General features: G+C 39.8%; 1 protein-coding gene across 1 annotated transcript in view; it reads left to right on the forward strand.

Annotated features, from left to right (window-relative positions):
• Positions 1-15415, forward strand: part of ANXA10 (annexin A10) — a 130546-nt gene that overhangs the window by 110026 nt on the left and 5105 nt on the right. Inside the window, exons 6-11 of the mRNA XM_077816158.1 lie at positions 3608-3721; positions 5281-5371; positions 6202-6281; positions 12493-12546; positions 12674-12767; positions 14053-14148. Coding sequence (XP_077672284.1) covers positions 3608-3721; positions 5281-5371; positions 6202-6281; positions 12493-12546; positions 12674-12767; positions 14053-14148 — 529 coding nt within the window. The remainder of the gene's footprint in view (positions 1-3607; positions 3722-5280; positions 5372-6201; positions 6282-12492; positions 12547-12673; positions 12768-14052; positions 14149-15415) is intronic.

Here is a 15415-nt window from a genome sequence, read left to right on the forward strand (position 1 = left end):
AGGAGGCAGAGCAGAGGCGGAGGTGACCTGGGGCGGGGCGGGGACCTGCCGGTGGGTGCTCTGCACCCACCAATTTTTCCCATGGGTACTCCAGCCCCGGAGCACCCACAGAGACGGCGTCTATGTGGGAGACCCCAGTTGATTTCCCCCTCTGCCTGAGGGAAAGGAATTTTAACAGGTGTTTTCCACCTCACATGTGAGTGCCCTAATCACTGGACTATAGAGTTATTCTCACTCTCTCTCATCTACTTAATACTTAATTATTTAGTACAAAGTGGAATGGCTTCAACAAGAGAGATTGAGATATACCCTCTTCCCCCCCCCCCAATAATAGAATTGTAGGACTGGAAGGGACCCCAAGAGTCATCAAGTCTAGTCCCTTTCACTCATGGCAGGACTAAGTATTATCTAGACCATTCCTGAAAGTTATTTGTCTAACCTGTTCTTAAAAATCTTCAACGATGGAGATTCCACAACCTTCCTAGGCAATTTATTCCAGTGCTTAAGCACCCTGACAGGAAGTTTTTCCTAATGTCGAACCTAAACTTCCCTTGCTGCAATTTAGGCCCATTGCTTCTTGTCCTATCCTCAGAGGTTAAGAAAAACAATTTTTCTCCCTCCTCCTTGTAACCACCTTTTACATACTTGAAAACTGTTATCGTATTCCCCTCTCAGTCTTCTCTTTTCCAGACTCAACTAATCCAGTTTTTTCAATCTTCCCTAATAGGTCATGTTTTCTAGACCTTTCATCATTTTTGTCACTCTTCTCTGGACTCTCTCCAATTTTTCTGCATCCTTCCTGAAATGTGGCTCCCAGAACTGGACACAATACTCCAGTTGAGGCTTAATCAGCGCGGAGTAGAGCGGAAGAATTACTTTTCATGTCTTGCTTACAACACTCCTGCTAATACATCCCAGAATGATGTTCACTTTTTTTGCAACAACGTCACACATTTGACTCATATTTAGCTTGTGGTCCACTATGACCCCCAGATCCCTTTCTGCAGTACTTCCTCCTCGGCAGTCATTTCCCATATGCCATAGTCTAGTGGTTCAGGCACTCACCTGAATAGTGGAGAACCCTTCTTCAAATCCCTTTTCCTCTTCAGATGGGGAGAGGGAGAACTGAACTAGGTTCTCCCATATGAGTACCCTAACCCCCGGTTAGTGGTTAAAAGGGAGTCCATCTCCTCTTCATCCCATTTAGTATGGAGCTAGGCAGGCACATAAGCCAATCTCATAAGAAATAGCTCAGGTATCTAAACCAACATGCTCCAGGAGATGGGTTCCCAGTTGTGTATCGAATGCAGAGATAGGTCCCTCCCTGCAGCTCAGACATAGACGCCTAACTCTGGGAGAGTGGCAGGACTTAGGCACCCCTCTCCTCAAGCAGCTGCTGTTGGCTAGTTTTGTCAGCTCCCTCCCTAGCATGCTGGCTTTTGTGGATCATATTCTCAGGTGCCTATCTCTCTCCATGCATTCTGTAGGGAGTGTAGGCATCTAACCCGGAATTTACAGTGATTTAGAGGTACTTAAGTTAGACAGTGTGATGCTAAGAATCTGGGTCCTTTGTGGATCTGGGTCCTGATGCCTGCTTAGTAGTGTATAGGAAATAAGTGAATAGGTATCCACACAATAACACATCGCTACTGCAAGTGACAAGCTTTTTGGCAGTCTTAAGAGTTGAAAGCCTCAAACAGGTAAGGAGTGAGTGAGCATGGACATTCTCATCCCCTCAATAAGCACATTATAGATCAGTGCAGAGGCATGCATATGGGGCTGTGGAGAAGCTTCCAGTGCCATCATACTAGTTTTGTTAATCCAGTACCTTTCACAAGTCCTGAATTCAGTTAAAATAAAAAACAAAAAGGGAGAGACATACACTAACTGCCAATAACAAGATTTCTCATTGTCTGGGAGTGAATAACACTGGGGGGAAAAGTCCCTAGAAATCTCCTATACCCCAAAGAAAGAGTCTATGAAGAGAATCCTTTAGTAGTGAGGAAGAAGCAGTATGTAGTTTCCAGGGGGAAGATTCTCAGCTGACGGTCTGCCCCAAGAAGTATAACTATGTGATATGTCACAATATGCAGCAATGTTTTTATTTTCCCATGTATATTACAGCTCCATGTTCATTGTTAAAAACAACTAGGGGGACATTCGCTACTTAGCACTTACCCATAAGTCTCATTAACCTTAACAGGAATCAAGTACTGGTATCCAAGAGACAAAAGTCCAGCAAATGTGATAAATGCAAATGGACACATTCACTAAATAAGTCTAGTATTCACAAAGTATAGCAGAGGAAGGGTGCTGGAAAATAGGGAAAGATAAGCAAAGATAAAACCTTCCCTCATGTTGCCCCTCTCATCACGGACAGCTTCTTTGCCATTTTAGATTCCTGACTAAACTCCAACTCTTCTCCCTGACATATGACTAGAGGAATTTTGGGCTGAAAGGTTTATTTCAATCCAAAAATGCTGATTTGTCAAAACAGAAATGTTTTGTAGGAAGGGGTTAGGTTCAACAAATTTTTGTCAAGAAAAGTTCCTCAGGTCCAGGATGGAATGTCAGGGAGGAACAGGACTAAGAGAGATTATAGTCCTGTGGTTACAGCATGCCTCTGGCCTATGTAACAGAGTCCTTGCTCCAAATCACTGTGTCTCTTGCTCCGTTTTGCTTGCTGAAGCTGTTACATTTTGTATAAATAATTAACTATTGCTTGAGAGAGTGACTGACTATAACTTAGTGGCTAGGCCACTAACCAGAGATGGAGGTTCAAGTCCCTGCTCAAATGAAGAGTTAATTTTGTATGCACTCCAGAAGCACTCCAGCAAAAGAGATTGAAAGAGTGGGTAAGCAGACTAGCCAATAGTCTGGTGGTTAGGGTACCTAGGTTACAAAAACTCACATTCAAGTCTCCCTCTGCCTGATTCAGATCATTCCAGGCAAGTGCCATAATCACCAGCCTAGAGTCACCTATTTTATTTTTTTTTTCATTGAATAACTTCAAAAAGGTCTTGGTTTCATCCAGATGTGGAATGAGTCCATTCTCAAAATCTTGACAAGTTTTACCAGCTGGGAAAACTGTTTTCTGTCCAGCTCTACATTACAAACCTACTTACAAATATAGTTGAGTACAACCCATAAAATATAGCTGTGGTGACTTCCCGCAAAGGCTGTTTCCATAGACACATCTAAGGGTCTGGGTTCATAAAGATTTGCATACACAAGTTGAGGGAGAATGTGTCAAAGCAGACTGAAGACCCTTTCAAAAATTTGGCCCCAAACGTCTTTCCTTACCAGTGTCAGTCTTTTCCATTTCTAAACATTAGGGGTTTTTTCACCTATGTTCTAATTAACCAACATTGCTGTGTTCTTTTTCTTTCTTGATGTACAGTAGTCTTGCCCATATTATCAACAAGGATATGCACAGCTTTGAGAAGAGTTTTTGTTACTTAACTGTAGCCACAATCCAACCTGCAGGGCTCATCTTTTTATTATATCACAAAAATAATTGCTAGGTTTTATTTTTAATGCTTTCAGTGATTAATATTCCACTGCACAGCAAGAGTACCGCAATAATCCTGATTATCTTTTTTCCAAGGATTTGATTATGGACCTGAAAGAGAATCTCTCTCACCACTTCAAAGACATTATGGTTGGACTGATGTATCCACCTGCATCCTATGATGCCCATGAGCTCTGGCATGCTATGAAGGTGCTTGTCTAACTCAAAAATACTTAGACAATTACTTATAGGCAGTGATTACAACAATTCACATCTGTTTCATAGATTCTTTGACATATAACTGAATGATAAACTGTTAAAAAGGCATTTCTCAGTTTAGTGGGAGAGAAGAAATATTCAGTACTATACAATTTACATGTATTTATATATTAAAGGCAATATAAATAATCTAGCCTTAAAAATACAGCAATCATTTAACAGATAAATATAAACAGATAACTGAAGAAAATAACATATTTCTACAGTATGGTTTCTTAACTGAAAAGTAAGGCCCTGATCCGGCAAACGCTTACACATGTTCTTAGATATGCTCATATGAGTAGTCCCATTGAATCTTTCTCATGAGACTACTCACGTGCATAAGGCTAAGTGTTTGCACGATCTGCACCCTAATACCTACCTTACTCTTTTATAAATCAGTGACTATCCTTTAACATTTTAATTTCATTCCCATTTTCAAGGCTAGGAACTATTTTATTGTATTAAGCAGTCATTGCCAGCAAATAAAATGAGCACCAACTTTGTCATTTTTTTAACAGTTGATATCAAGGCACATTTAGAGCTACTGGTATATTTTTAAAATGATGGTTAGCAGTGAGATTATTATAGCCCATTAGTAGCTTCAGAAGTACTATTTTTATCACTATTGACCAGGATTGGCAAATCTAGAATTTTTCTGCATTTGAATCAAGTTTGTGCTTTTTTACACTCTTGTACCTTAATTGTGGAGTCAATGAGATTACTCGGATGCTTAAAATAATGCATATACATAACTCTGCAGAACTGGGGCCTTGCTGGCATACTCTTCTCCTGTTCTAAATGCAGAATTCTCATTGTCATTAACAAGAGCTGTATGCACCTATCAAAAGTAGTATATGTAGCATCCACTCACCTGAATTCAGACTCTCAAACTGAAGTCAACAACCTAGTGGGGAAATGTAATGATTTGCAATCCTACATGGTATGACAGTAATGAAGAAGTATTTCATGTAAAAATCAAGTACTGTTGTAAACATTCCAAAACATACTTTTAAGTAATTCCAAAAAAGAGAAACTGGAAGCACAGCATGTTATTAATGTTCAAATACATTTCAAATTGTCTAAACCCCTAGCACAATTAGGGACAGCATGCTTGATATATGCATTTAATTCTTTACAGAGCCCCACATATTTAAAAGGGCTTTATTGCTCCCTAGGAATGAAATTCATCCCAGTGCATTTTCCCCTTTGGTAGGGCATTGTCTCACTCTCCATGTTGCCTTAGCAATAGGACACTTCACATGCTTAACTTTAAGTGTTAGTGTTGGAGGTTCAGTTTTAATACTAATTACACTAAAGCTAATCAGTAACCCTGAAAAGACTGAAATCAGTACTCTTATTAACACGGAAATAACCCATAAAAATAAACCATGAACTCCTCAAACAGAGACTATCATTCTTTCACAGTCCTTGACAAATATTACAATTGTATTGGAAGCCATTATCTCTACTAGTAATGACCTTGCTTGTTTGCTATTTTTTCCTTGCAGGGAGCAGACATGGAAGAGAACTGTCTTATTGATATACTAGCCTCAAGATCAAATGGGGAGATCTTCCAAATGAAAGAAGCCTACTTAATGCGTATTGTTTATTTTATTTAAGTATACAGTAGCATATCCTGCAAGGGTCCAATTCTGACTAAGTGTGTTCTGGATATAGTTGCATGACTGAAAGAGCTAGACTTCCAAAGATGAATTCTTAAAGCCAATTGTTTTCCCTCTTTCCTTGTTTCAGGATAATTGTACATCAAAGGCTGAAGCAAAATGTATAAATCAAGTTTAAATTTTTATTGTATTATCATAAAAATATCTCAGTATTTTTAGACATTCAGGATTCTGTGATCTTTGAAACATCTCTCAGTTGAAACATCCACAGACTGATATTTTTGGATTATAATTTTTGGAGGAAGATTAAACTCTTTAAATCTTTAAAGAGAAGGAGGGGTTTTGTTTGTTTGTTCTCTGTCTTATAACTATCTCACTAATTCTACAGTAATTGTCATTTTAGGCTTGAATCCACAGTCACTGTTTAGGTAAAAAGTCACTGAGGTTCTTGCTAGCAGCAGAGACTACAGACCGGATCTTCTTAGGTGTTTAGGCACCTAAAAATGCAGATAGGCACCTCATGGGATTTTCAAAAGTGCATAAGCAGGTTAAGTGAATTAGGTGCCTAACCTGCTTAAACTCTTGTGAAAATCCTTTTGAAGATCTATCCCCACATGAGTAAGCCAATTTATTGCTCATTGCAGAATGAAAAGTGTTAAAAGACTTGCAAATGTCAATATACTGAGTATATCTTTTATTCTAGTTACTCATTGCTGTTTGCAAATCTTCACTAACATTATTCAGAGAATATTTGTGCGTTCTACAAATTACACGTTTAACACAAGTTTGTTGTGGTTTTCACCCCAGAATATAACAATGATCTTCAACAAGACATTTATTCTGAGACTTCAGGCCACTTCAGAGACACACTTATGAACCTCGCTCAGGTACTGTACAAACTCAAAATATATTCTACATTTTTTTAAAATGCAGAATCATCTTCTAATATTGTTGAAGGAGCCTCAGATTTTAAATTGGCTACAATTAAAACTAATCCATGCTCAATATGGTTGAAAAGCTACATTTTTGAAGGGGCTGCAAAAAGGGGAAAGATTAGAATTTAAATTCTTTCATCTGCTTTCACTTTGGTTTTTGAATGCAAGTCAATTGAGTATTTTATTGAACAAGAATCTGAAAATTCCAGCATCTGACCCTATGCTCGGAAAAGAAAGTATCTTCATATCCAAATGAGATTTTCTTTCACAAGCTCTGTTTTTTTCATTAATGGAGTGTACTGTCCATATTACGGTTTGTATGTCACATAGAAAAATGGAGAAATAGCTGGCCTGACTATGCAAGAAATTATTAAACAGATCTTTATATTCCTTCTGTTTTCAAAAAAACATGTTCTTTGTGCTGAAGAAATCTGCCACACAACATGCTGTTTACACTGTGGTTGTACCTCATGCAGGAAGATTGTCAATATTATTTACAAACTTCCTGATCCTGTAAAGTGCTTGAGGGCTTTTTTGTTGAGATATGGTCAATTCTCACTGAATTAGGAGACTGTCAACAGCTCAAAATTGGTGATCAACTCTTTACAGAATCAAACCCTAAAGTGTTGTGCCATAAGGCAAGGGACAGAAGATACTGGGGACAGTAAATGGGGACAGTAAATACTGTTATCAAAAAGACACAGAGAGGGAAGATGCCTTCATGCTAGTGCCCTAATTAATTTTGTTTGTATTTCAGGAATTATTACATCTTAAACATCTAAATATGTTTAGCGTGAAAACTGAATTAGGAACTTTCACAATATGGGTCAAAAGCAACAGGTGCACTGTCAGAAATCTACATGTACCTTTGTACCTGCATTTGTTTTTACAAATAGGTACACAAATGACTGTTTGCACATGGCAAATGGAGAGCTGCAGTCAGAATGGGCGACTGCACATTTTTATGGTTGCACCTGGACCAGAAAATTTGACTCTATATTAGTATTACATGAAAAAAACAAAAAACAGACAAAAAACAAAACAAAAAAACTTCTACATTAAAAGAACACTAGGGTTGACAAGTCAACCAGCCAAAAGTTAGGAAATACCAGGATTAAGGTTTCCTAAGAAATTTTATTTTGGCTCCCTTGTGCATATGCATAATGATATAGTCTTATTGTGTTTTTTTTCCACATGACCCCTTCCTCATTCAGGGCACAGAATGCACAGTGCTCATTTAATAAACACTCAGTATTTCCCTTTATCCTGATTATTCAGCATGTAGCTGCATGCATTATTTAGCGAGTACCATCAAGCCCTGGACATCTTTGAAAATTTTGGTTTATGTGACTTTCCCAGTACCACATAGGAACTATGTGGAGAGGCAGGGGAATATCTAATTTTTCTGGGTGGCATTCATTTGCTTTAATCATAAAACCATCTGCGACAGTGCGCAGGGAGTGAGTACTTATTGAAAATCTGGGGGAGGGTAGGTGCAAGTTCCGCCCTCATCTAAAGACTCCTCCCCCAGCCTAAGAGGAGGAACTACTGAACCCAGGTCTCAACTGAAGTCAGGGGGCAACTGATGAATAACAGGAATGGGAGTGACGGTAGGACTGCCAACTCTGACTGAAGCTATTCCAGGAGATTTTTTTTCCAACATGACCTAATGTCATTTTCTTAAAATATCCTATTACAATCTCCAGGATTGCTTTCAACTCACCGGGAGATTGATGCCGATTCCTGGAGACTCTAGGCCAATCCTGGAGGTTTGGGAACCCTAAGGGACAGTCACAGGGTCAAAAGCAAGGAAGGTGTCAAGGTTCCTTCCCCACTCTGAACTCTAGGGTACAGATGTGGGGACCTGCATGAAAACCTCCTAAGCTTACTTTTACCAGCTTAGGTTAAAACTTCCCCAAGGTACAAATTAATTTTACCCTTTGCCCTTGGATTTCCACTGCCACCACCAAACTTTATCTGGGTTTACTGGGAAACGTAGTTTGGACATATCTTTCCCCCCAAAATCCTCCCAACCCTTGCACCCCACTTCCTGGGGAAGGTTTGGTAAAAATCCTCACCAATTTGCATAGGTGACCACAGACCCAAACCCTTGGATCTGAGAACAATGAAAAAGCATTCAGTTTTCTTACAAGAAGACTTAACAGAAGTAAAGGAATCACCTCTGTAAAATCAGGACGGTAGATACCTTACAGGGTAATTAGATTCAAAACATAGAGAATCCCTCTAGGCAAAACCTTAAGTTACAAAAAAGACACACAGACAGGAATAGTCATTCTATTCAGCACAGCTCTTTTCTCAGCCATTTAAAGAAATCATAATCTAACACATACCTAGCTAGATTGCTTACTAAAAGTTCTAAGACTCCATTCCTGTTCTGTCCCCGGCAAAAGCAGCATACAGACAGACACAGACCCTTTGTTCTTCTCCCTCCTCCCAGCTTTTGAAAGTATCTTGTCTCCTCATTGGTCATTTTGGTCAGGTGCCAGCGAGGTTACCTTTAGCTTCTTAACCCTTTACAGGTGAGAGGATTTTTCCTCTGGCCAGGAGGGATTTTTAAGGGGTTTACTGTTCCCTTTATATTTATGACAGAAGGAGACACTGATCAGAGAACCCCAGACAGCATCCTCTGCTCCCCAATGGTGTCCAGGGAACCAGTGGATGCATCCCAGAGAAACACTGCTTGGATATGTGATCTGAGGGAGGAGTGAAAATAGGCCTCACAGTCACAGAGCACCTCCCCATCCAGCATCCTTCTCTTGGTATGGTGGATGGCCACTTTGGCCAGTGGCAGGAGGAGGTTGATGAGGAGGTCTCATGACTTTGTGGGGCCACAGCTGGGGTGTGCGTAAATCAGGAGGTGCAGTGAACAGTGCAGCCATAACCTAAGGAGAAGCTGGAAAAGGGGCTTCAGCCTGGCACACTCAAGATAGATGTGCACCAGGGTCTCCCTCATACCACACAAGGGGCAAGAAAGGTGAACTGCACCAACTACATGCCCATGCTCATGGCTCCGTGAACACGCTGCCAACTAATATCCCCTACGGGCCACAAGACCAATGTGGAATACAGACTGGCCCACCAGAGTTCCTCACCCTCCATGGTGGTAGGAGATCCCACCAGTCGACGGCAGGGTTGGACACCAGGGTGAGGAAATGAAAGGTGTGGAGCACACGCGTGTACAGCTATGCATTTTCTTTTCTTTCTTTTTTTTTAAATCAGGGTAGTGCACAAAGACCCCAATCAGGATTGTTAGGGATTGTACAAAAATATGAAGGCCTGGCCCCCGTTTCAAAGAACTTTCAGTCATAGTAAGTCTTAATGATTAAGGCACTGATTCAGCATGATTCTTAAGCATTTTACCCAATTTTAGGCACATAAATAGTCCCAATGAAGCCAAGGTGACTTCTCACATTCTTAAGGATAGGAAAGTGCTTACACACTTTACCAAATTAGGGCCTAATTCAATACCATGTAATTTTAGGTCCTTATCCTGCCAACATTCATGCATGTGAGTAATTTTACATACAAGAATAAAGGGCACTACTCATGTCTGTATTTGTAGAATGGGGGCCTTGTTTGTACAGAATCTTTCATACAAACTTTGAGGAATATTCTCAATGGGTGTAAATCAGCATAGATTCATTAACTCCAATTAAACTATGCCAATTTATACCAGCTGATGAATATGGCCAATTCATACCAGCTGATGAACTGGATCATTATCTCAAAATGCTCTGCAGAGTTAAACAATAAATAACAGCACATATTCTAGCAGGGAGGAATGGCAAAGATACAAAACATAAGTTCAAGGTTGAAAAGGATGGTTTCTGATGAGGTTCAAAATGAGATGAGGAGTGGATGACAAGGAGAGAAAAAATATGTATGTTCCAGATGTAGGCTCTGCAAAAGAGAGACTTTTTCCTTCTAATGTTCAACAGATTTTCTCCCTGGTGATGAACTCCTTGCCACCCCAAAAAGATTGCACAATATCTTAGTTCTTACCCTCATTAAAGCCAGGGCAATTTTTTCTTACAATCAGGACAAATACGAAACATCCTGCCCTATAATCTGCAGTCCTCATTGTCAAAACACATTGCCACAAATATCCCTAAAGAGGCTGACTGTGGATCACCAAATAGTCAGGATCCCACCAGCTACTCATCTCAGATTCTGGAGCCTAAAAAGAGCTCTGGAGAACTCCAACTGCACTGTTTCATAATGTGCTTCTTTGTAAGTTTTTATCTGCGTGTGAATATTACCTTATATATGTTAATAAAAACAATTGTAGAAAAGTCAGATGGCACTTAATTTAAAATGTTATCCTTTTTATTTTTTCTCTTTTGGATAGTCTTGGAGAATAAACTGGACAATGTTATAGATTAAAATAGAAAATTAGATTCTTTCTACCTATTTCTATGTAACCTATAGAAAGGATGTCATTCTGTATCAACGGTTTCTTTTTTTAAAATATTTTCTAAAAATCGTATTGGTTTACTCACTATTAAATTCTGGGGCCTTGATCCTGCAATTGATAGCACACAGACATTTATAATATGGGCCAATGGGGCTCTATGCAGGAGCAGCAATCTACCTGATTGCTATAATTACAATACTGAGGCCTATAATACTTTTCCATAAGGGAAAAGCATATGTATCCCCCCCGCACTCCACCACCACCAATTAATGGGTAGTGGCAAAATCCTTCAGAAGAGGCAAGCTTCTGGAAGGCTTATTACATCCTAATTAATGTAATGTACTTGGATCGAATTATAATTATCCAGACTTTTAATATGACATGAAGAGTTAATCTATTTTGCCCCAGGTTTTGGCATGGATATGAATTAAAATAACATCATTTTCTGGAATTTAAAAATAAGAATATTGATGCAGTTTTTAGGATTCTCCTGATTAAATAAGGCAAGAATAATTCTTTAAAAATGTAACTGTAGGGTTTTTTTGTTTATGTAAAGCACTGCTGCTCAGTTTTTATTGTCCACTTGTCATATTTTTCCAGTTTCATATATTCAATCACAGGAAGTCACTCCAGCATAATTTCCTTTAAGCAATTTATCTTGTCATTAAGAACTTCATTCTTTGTTCTGTGCAAATTCTTTACAATTTAATTAAAATGTGAATTAACATATTTCCCAGGCAACAGTTGAAAACTGGTCATTCTAGTAGTTGGCAGACAATATATAATTTTAATCCTTACTTTCACTTTTGTAGCAGAATGATTGTCAACGCCAAACTAAAATAAATTGCTTCAAAAACATATCATTAAGGCAATGATTAAGTGCTGTCTGGGAATTATGACTCCTGCAACCTGGGCTTATTTGTATCCTTACAATGTAACTATGATTAAAAGGAGTTATTCTAAAAGACTTTTCTTTTGTTACAACTAAATAAATCTGATCCTAGTGTATTAACTAAATCATATCTGGTTGGTTTACAGAACTGCAAAGCCAAAAGAGCTACGGGAGAATAAAGTGTATTCTCTTTTGACTCATACATCATCAAATTTGTCAGGCAACTTCTCAATCTTGAATATTAATTACAGGTGATGATGGTAACATGCAGTGTAAAGCAGATCGATCACTATTTGATATGGCTGATCTTGCAGTTTGGACAGTGAGAAAAAAGTGTGTGTTTTTTTTCCTTGTAAAAAATAGCAAAGTTATATGGACATATCAATGAAAAATAAACCGGAGACACAAAGATGCCATTTGTACAGTTATTTTCCACATCATAACCACATGTTATAATAACTTTATAAACAGGTAATGTCATCTAGTTATTCACTAATTTTTCTTTTATGTAAGTAAAGGATTAGTTAAAAATGTGGTCCCACAGGGAACTCATCTGTATCCACCTTTACGACTACTTCCTGTCATCAGTCCCATCATGATTCTAGAATTCCTCCACCCTAAGGGAATGGCCCTTGGACAGATGCCATAGCAATTCCAGATGTAACCTCTAGAATATTTTAGGGCTCTATAGACCAGCTCTACCACACACCATTCTTGTGTAAAATCCTGGAGTGGATATCTCAGTGAATGAGAAGTAGTATTATATAAAGACCATCTCATTCTCTTGCAGTCATTTTAGAAGAACTAACAGAGGAAAATGTTTTATCATTTTACAGGGAACCCGAGAGGAAGGGTATGCAGATCCTGCTATGGCTGTTCAGGATGCAATGGTAATTACAATCAGCTGTCAGTTTCTCAAAAATAACAGAAAACAAATTTGTAGCTGTTTGAAAGTCTTGTTTAAAGGGGTTTGGGACTCACGATCTTTTGCACCTTGTTATTATTTTAATGCCTTAGGTCCTATGGGAAGCATGTCAGCAGAAAACAGGGGAACACAAAAACATGATACAAATGATCTTGTGCAACAAGAGTTACCAGCAGTTGTGGATGGGTAATTATCATCACTTATGAATCCAACTTCTCAGTATTTTAATGTATAATGGAAAGGGAAAATATAGCTTACAGAGACAACAGGCATAATTTTAACTAGGCACACAGAAGCTGAATTCACAAACCAATATTCAGATTCCAGTGCAGTCTGAAACAGGAGCCTGAGCCTACATTCTTTGTGCTTCCAAAACTCCAACTGAAGTTAATGGGAGTTTTGGGTGTACAAGGACTACAAAGCTGAACCCCGTGTAGAACAGATAGTGAAAAAAATGCATCACAGAAATGATAGTTAAGGTGACGGGCTAAGTCTTCAGCTGCACTGACCTCACCAGTGGTGCTGGAACTAGGGGTGCTGGGAGTGCTCCCGCGCCCCCTGGCTTGAAGTAGTAATAACAAACACCAAATGCATGGTTTCCATGGTCAGCACCCCCACTATAAAAATTGTTCCAGCACCCCTGGAGCTCACACTCAATTCATCTGGTGGGGGGGGGTCAAAAGTGCACTGAAGCCACCGTTCCACTTTTCCCAGTCTTGGGGGGCAGAGAGGGCCAAATACTGCCCCCCCCCCAAAAAAAAACACCCAACCAAACAAGTGACAGCTGCTGGTTGGAAACATTTTAATGAAACATATTTTTGTCACAACATGGTGTTCCATTGAAGCTGATACATTTTACAGAAACATGTCAATTTTGACATTTTCTATGGGAAGGCTTCTGAGGTCAGTGCGGACTCCCCAGTTGCTCATGTGTAGCGAGAGAGTGAGATGAATCGAAAACCTGACCTTTTCAGTCCAAGAATGGACATTTAGACTCAATTCCATTTTGAGAAAATGTTCCAAAAGTTTTCATTTTGTTCTAGTGTGGAATGAAAACAAATCTCAAAATGGAATTGTCATTCTCCAGACAGCTCTATAGCATAAAGGATGGACTAATTTACTTCAGCTTGTAATGCTCTCCTGGGGGATATTACATCAACAAGGATAAGAAGGAACATACTCCTAACCCCAATCCACCTCATGGGGGATGGGGGCAGGTGTTAGCATAGAGCTGGCTATGCTATTCTCTACCCCACGCCCCCATGCTAAGAAATTGCCAGATGCCCTTTTAGGACAGCTTTCCAGCTGCTTTGCTCCAAGTACTGGGTTGAGAATCTGTCCCAATCTCTCATTTTAGATTAAGTTTCATTTTGGGGTAATAGACATGTCAAAAGTAAACAGCAACAAAATGGCTGGAGCTAGTTTCTACTCTTAATACAGAATATAAATAAACATATTCATTTCTTTCAAGTTTTTCAGGAGTTCCAAAATATCTCTGGGCAAGATATAGTAGATGCTATTAATGAATGTTACGATGGATTCTTTCAAGAACTGCTGGTAGCAATAGGTAAAATAAAATGATTATTTTACACTAGTGATAACTTCTTAATAAATATACAGTATAGTACATCTGGTCCATTAAAAGGTACAAATATAATCTTTTTGTGCTATTTTCCCCACTAGTTAATTTTCATATATGGTGTAGAAACTTTGAACATTTGGAAGAAAATCAACCAACAAGTCTAAGGCTATATAGAAGAAAGGGCATTTAAATTGTATCGTAGGTTGAGGCTAAAAATTAAAATGTGGTCACTGGATTAGGGCTGAGGAGAACTGGATTCTGCTTCTGGTTTTGCTACAAACTTCCTGTGTGACCATGGGCAAGTCCATTAGGCACTGATTCTGCTCACACTGAAACAAATGGCAAAACTGCATGTCTTCAGTGGTGTAGGATCAAGCTCCTAAATTCTCCGTGCCTCAGTTTCCCCATCTGTAAAATGACGATAATCATGGGCAATGCATCACGGAGGCTGGGGGATGCTAACCTTCCCCAAACCTCTGTTAATGCTCCCCACCACGGCCCTGGGGCCAGGCCGTGGCAGGGCTCAGAGCTTTCCCAGGTGGCCAGGGCTTGGGGCAGTTCCAGCACCTGGGCCGGTGGGCTGGAGATGGCTTGGGCATGCAGGCTGCGGCTCGGAGCAGCTCAGGTGGGCCAGCCAGGATCCATCTGGTTGCAGTGGGGGGTTTGGGGCTCCTCTGGCTCTGGCGGAGGGATGGAGAGCCGGGGGGAGGGGAGGGAATGGAGTTGGGGCAGGGCCTCCAGCGGAATAGGAGGGGTAGGGGGCTAGGCTTCCCGAAGGGGGGTTCATGAGTCGCCCATGATGGTAATAATACTTCCCTACCTCACAAAGATGTCATGTGGCTAAATTCATTAAAGTTTCTGAGGCACTTAGATAGTATGGTGATGAACACCATAAAAAATTTATAAATAAATAGCAAATTATTATGACTGAAAAATAAAACCATGTTCTTAAACTACCAGCATCCTTAAGATGAACCACAGGTAAAGCTGCCCTGCCTGCTGTGGGGAAGGCCCACAGCCAGTACAGAAACAGAGATGCTCCTTCCAGGTGGCCTGAGATTAGAATTTTATAATCTGCACTTTCAACGGGCAATTCCATAGGATTGAAAATTCTGCCACCTCCCATTGAATGAGTATTGTTAGGTAAACATTTTGAGGAGCACCCCAGGTTTTTTCTAAGATAGAAGGGGCAACCTGACCCACAGCCATGAACTGTGCAATGTGAGAAAGTTTCTATCAACCAGTATCAACT

The sequence above is a fragment of the Eretmochelys imbricata genome, chromosome 4 (genome assembly GCF_965152235.1).
Source record: "Eretmochelys imbricata isolate rEreImb1 chromosome 4, rEreImb1.hap1, whole genome shotgun sequence".
NCBI classification, from domain to species: Eukaryota; Metazoa; Chordata; order Testudines; family Cheloniidae; genus Eretmochelys; species Eretmochelys imbricata.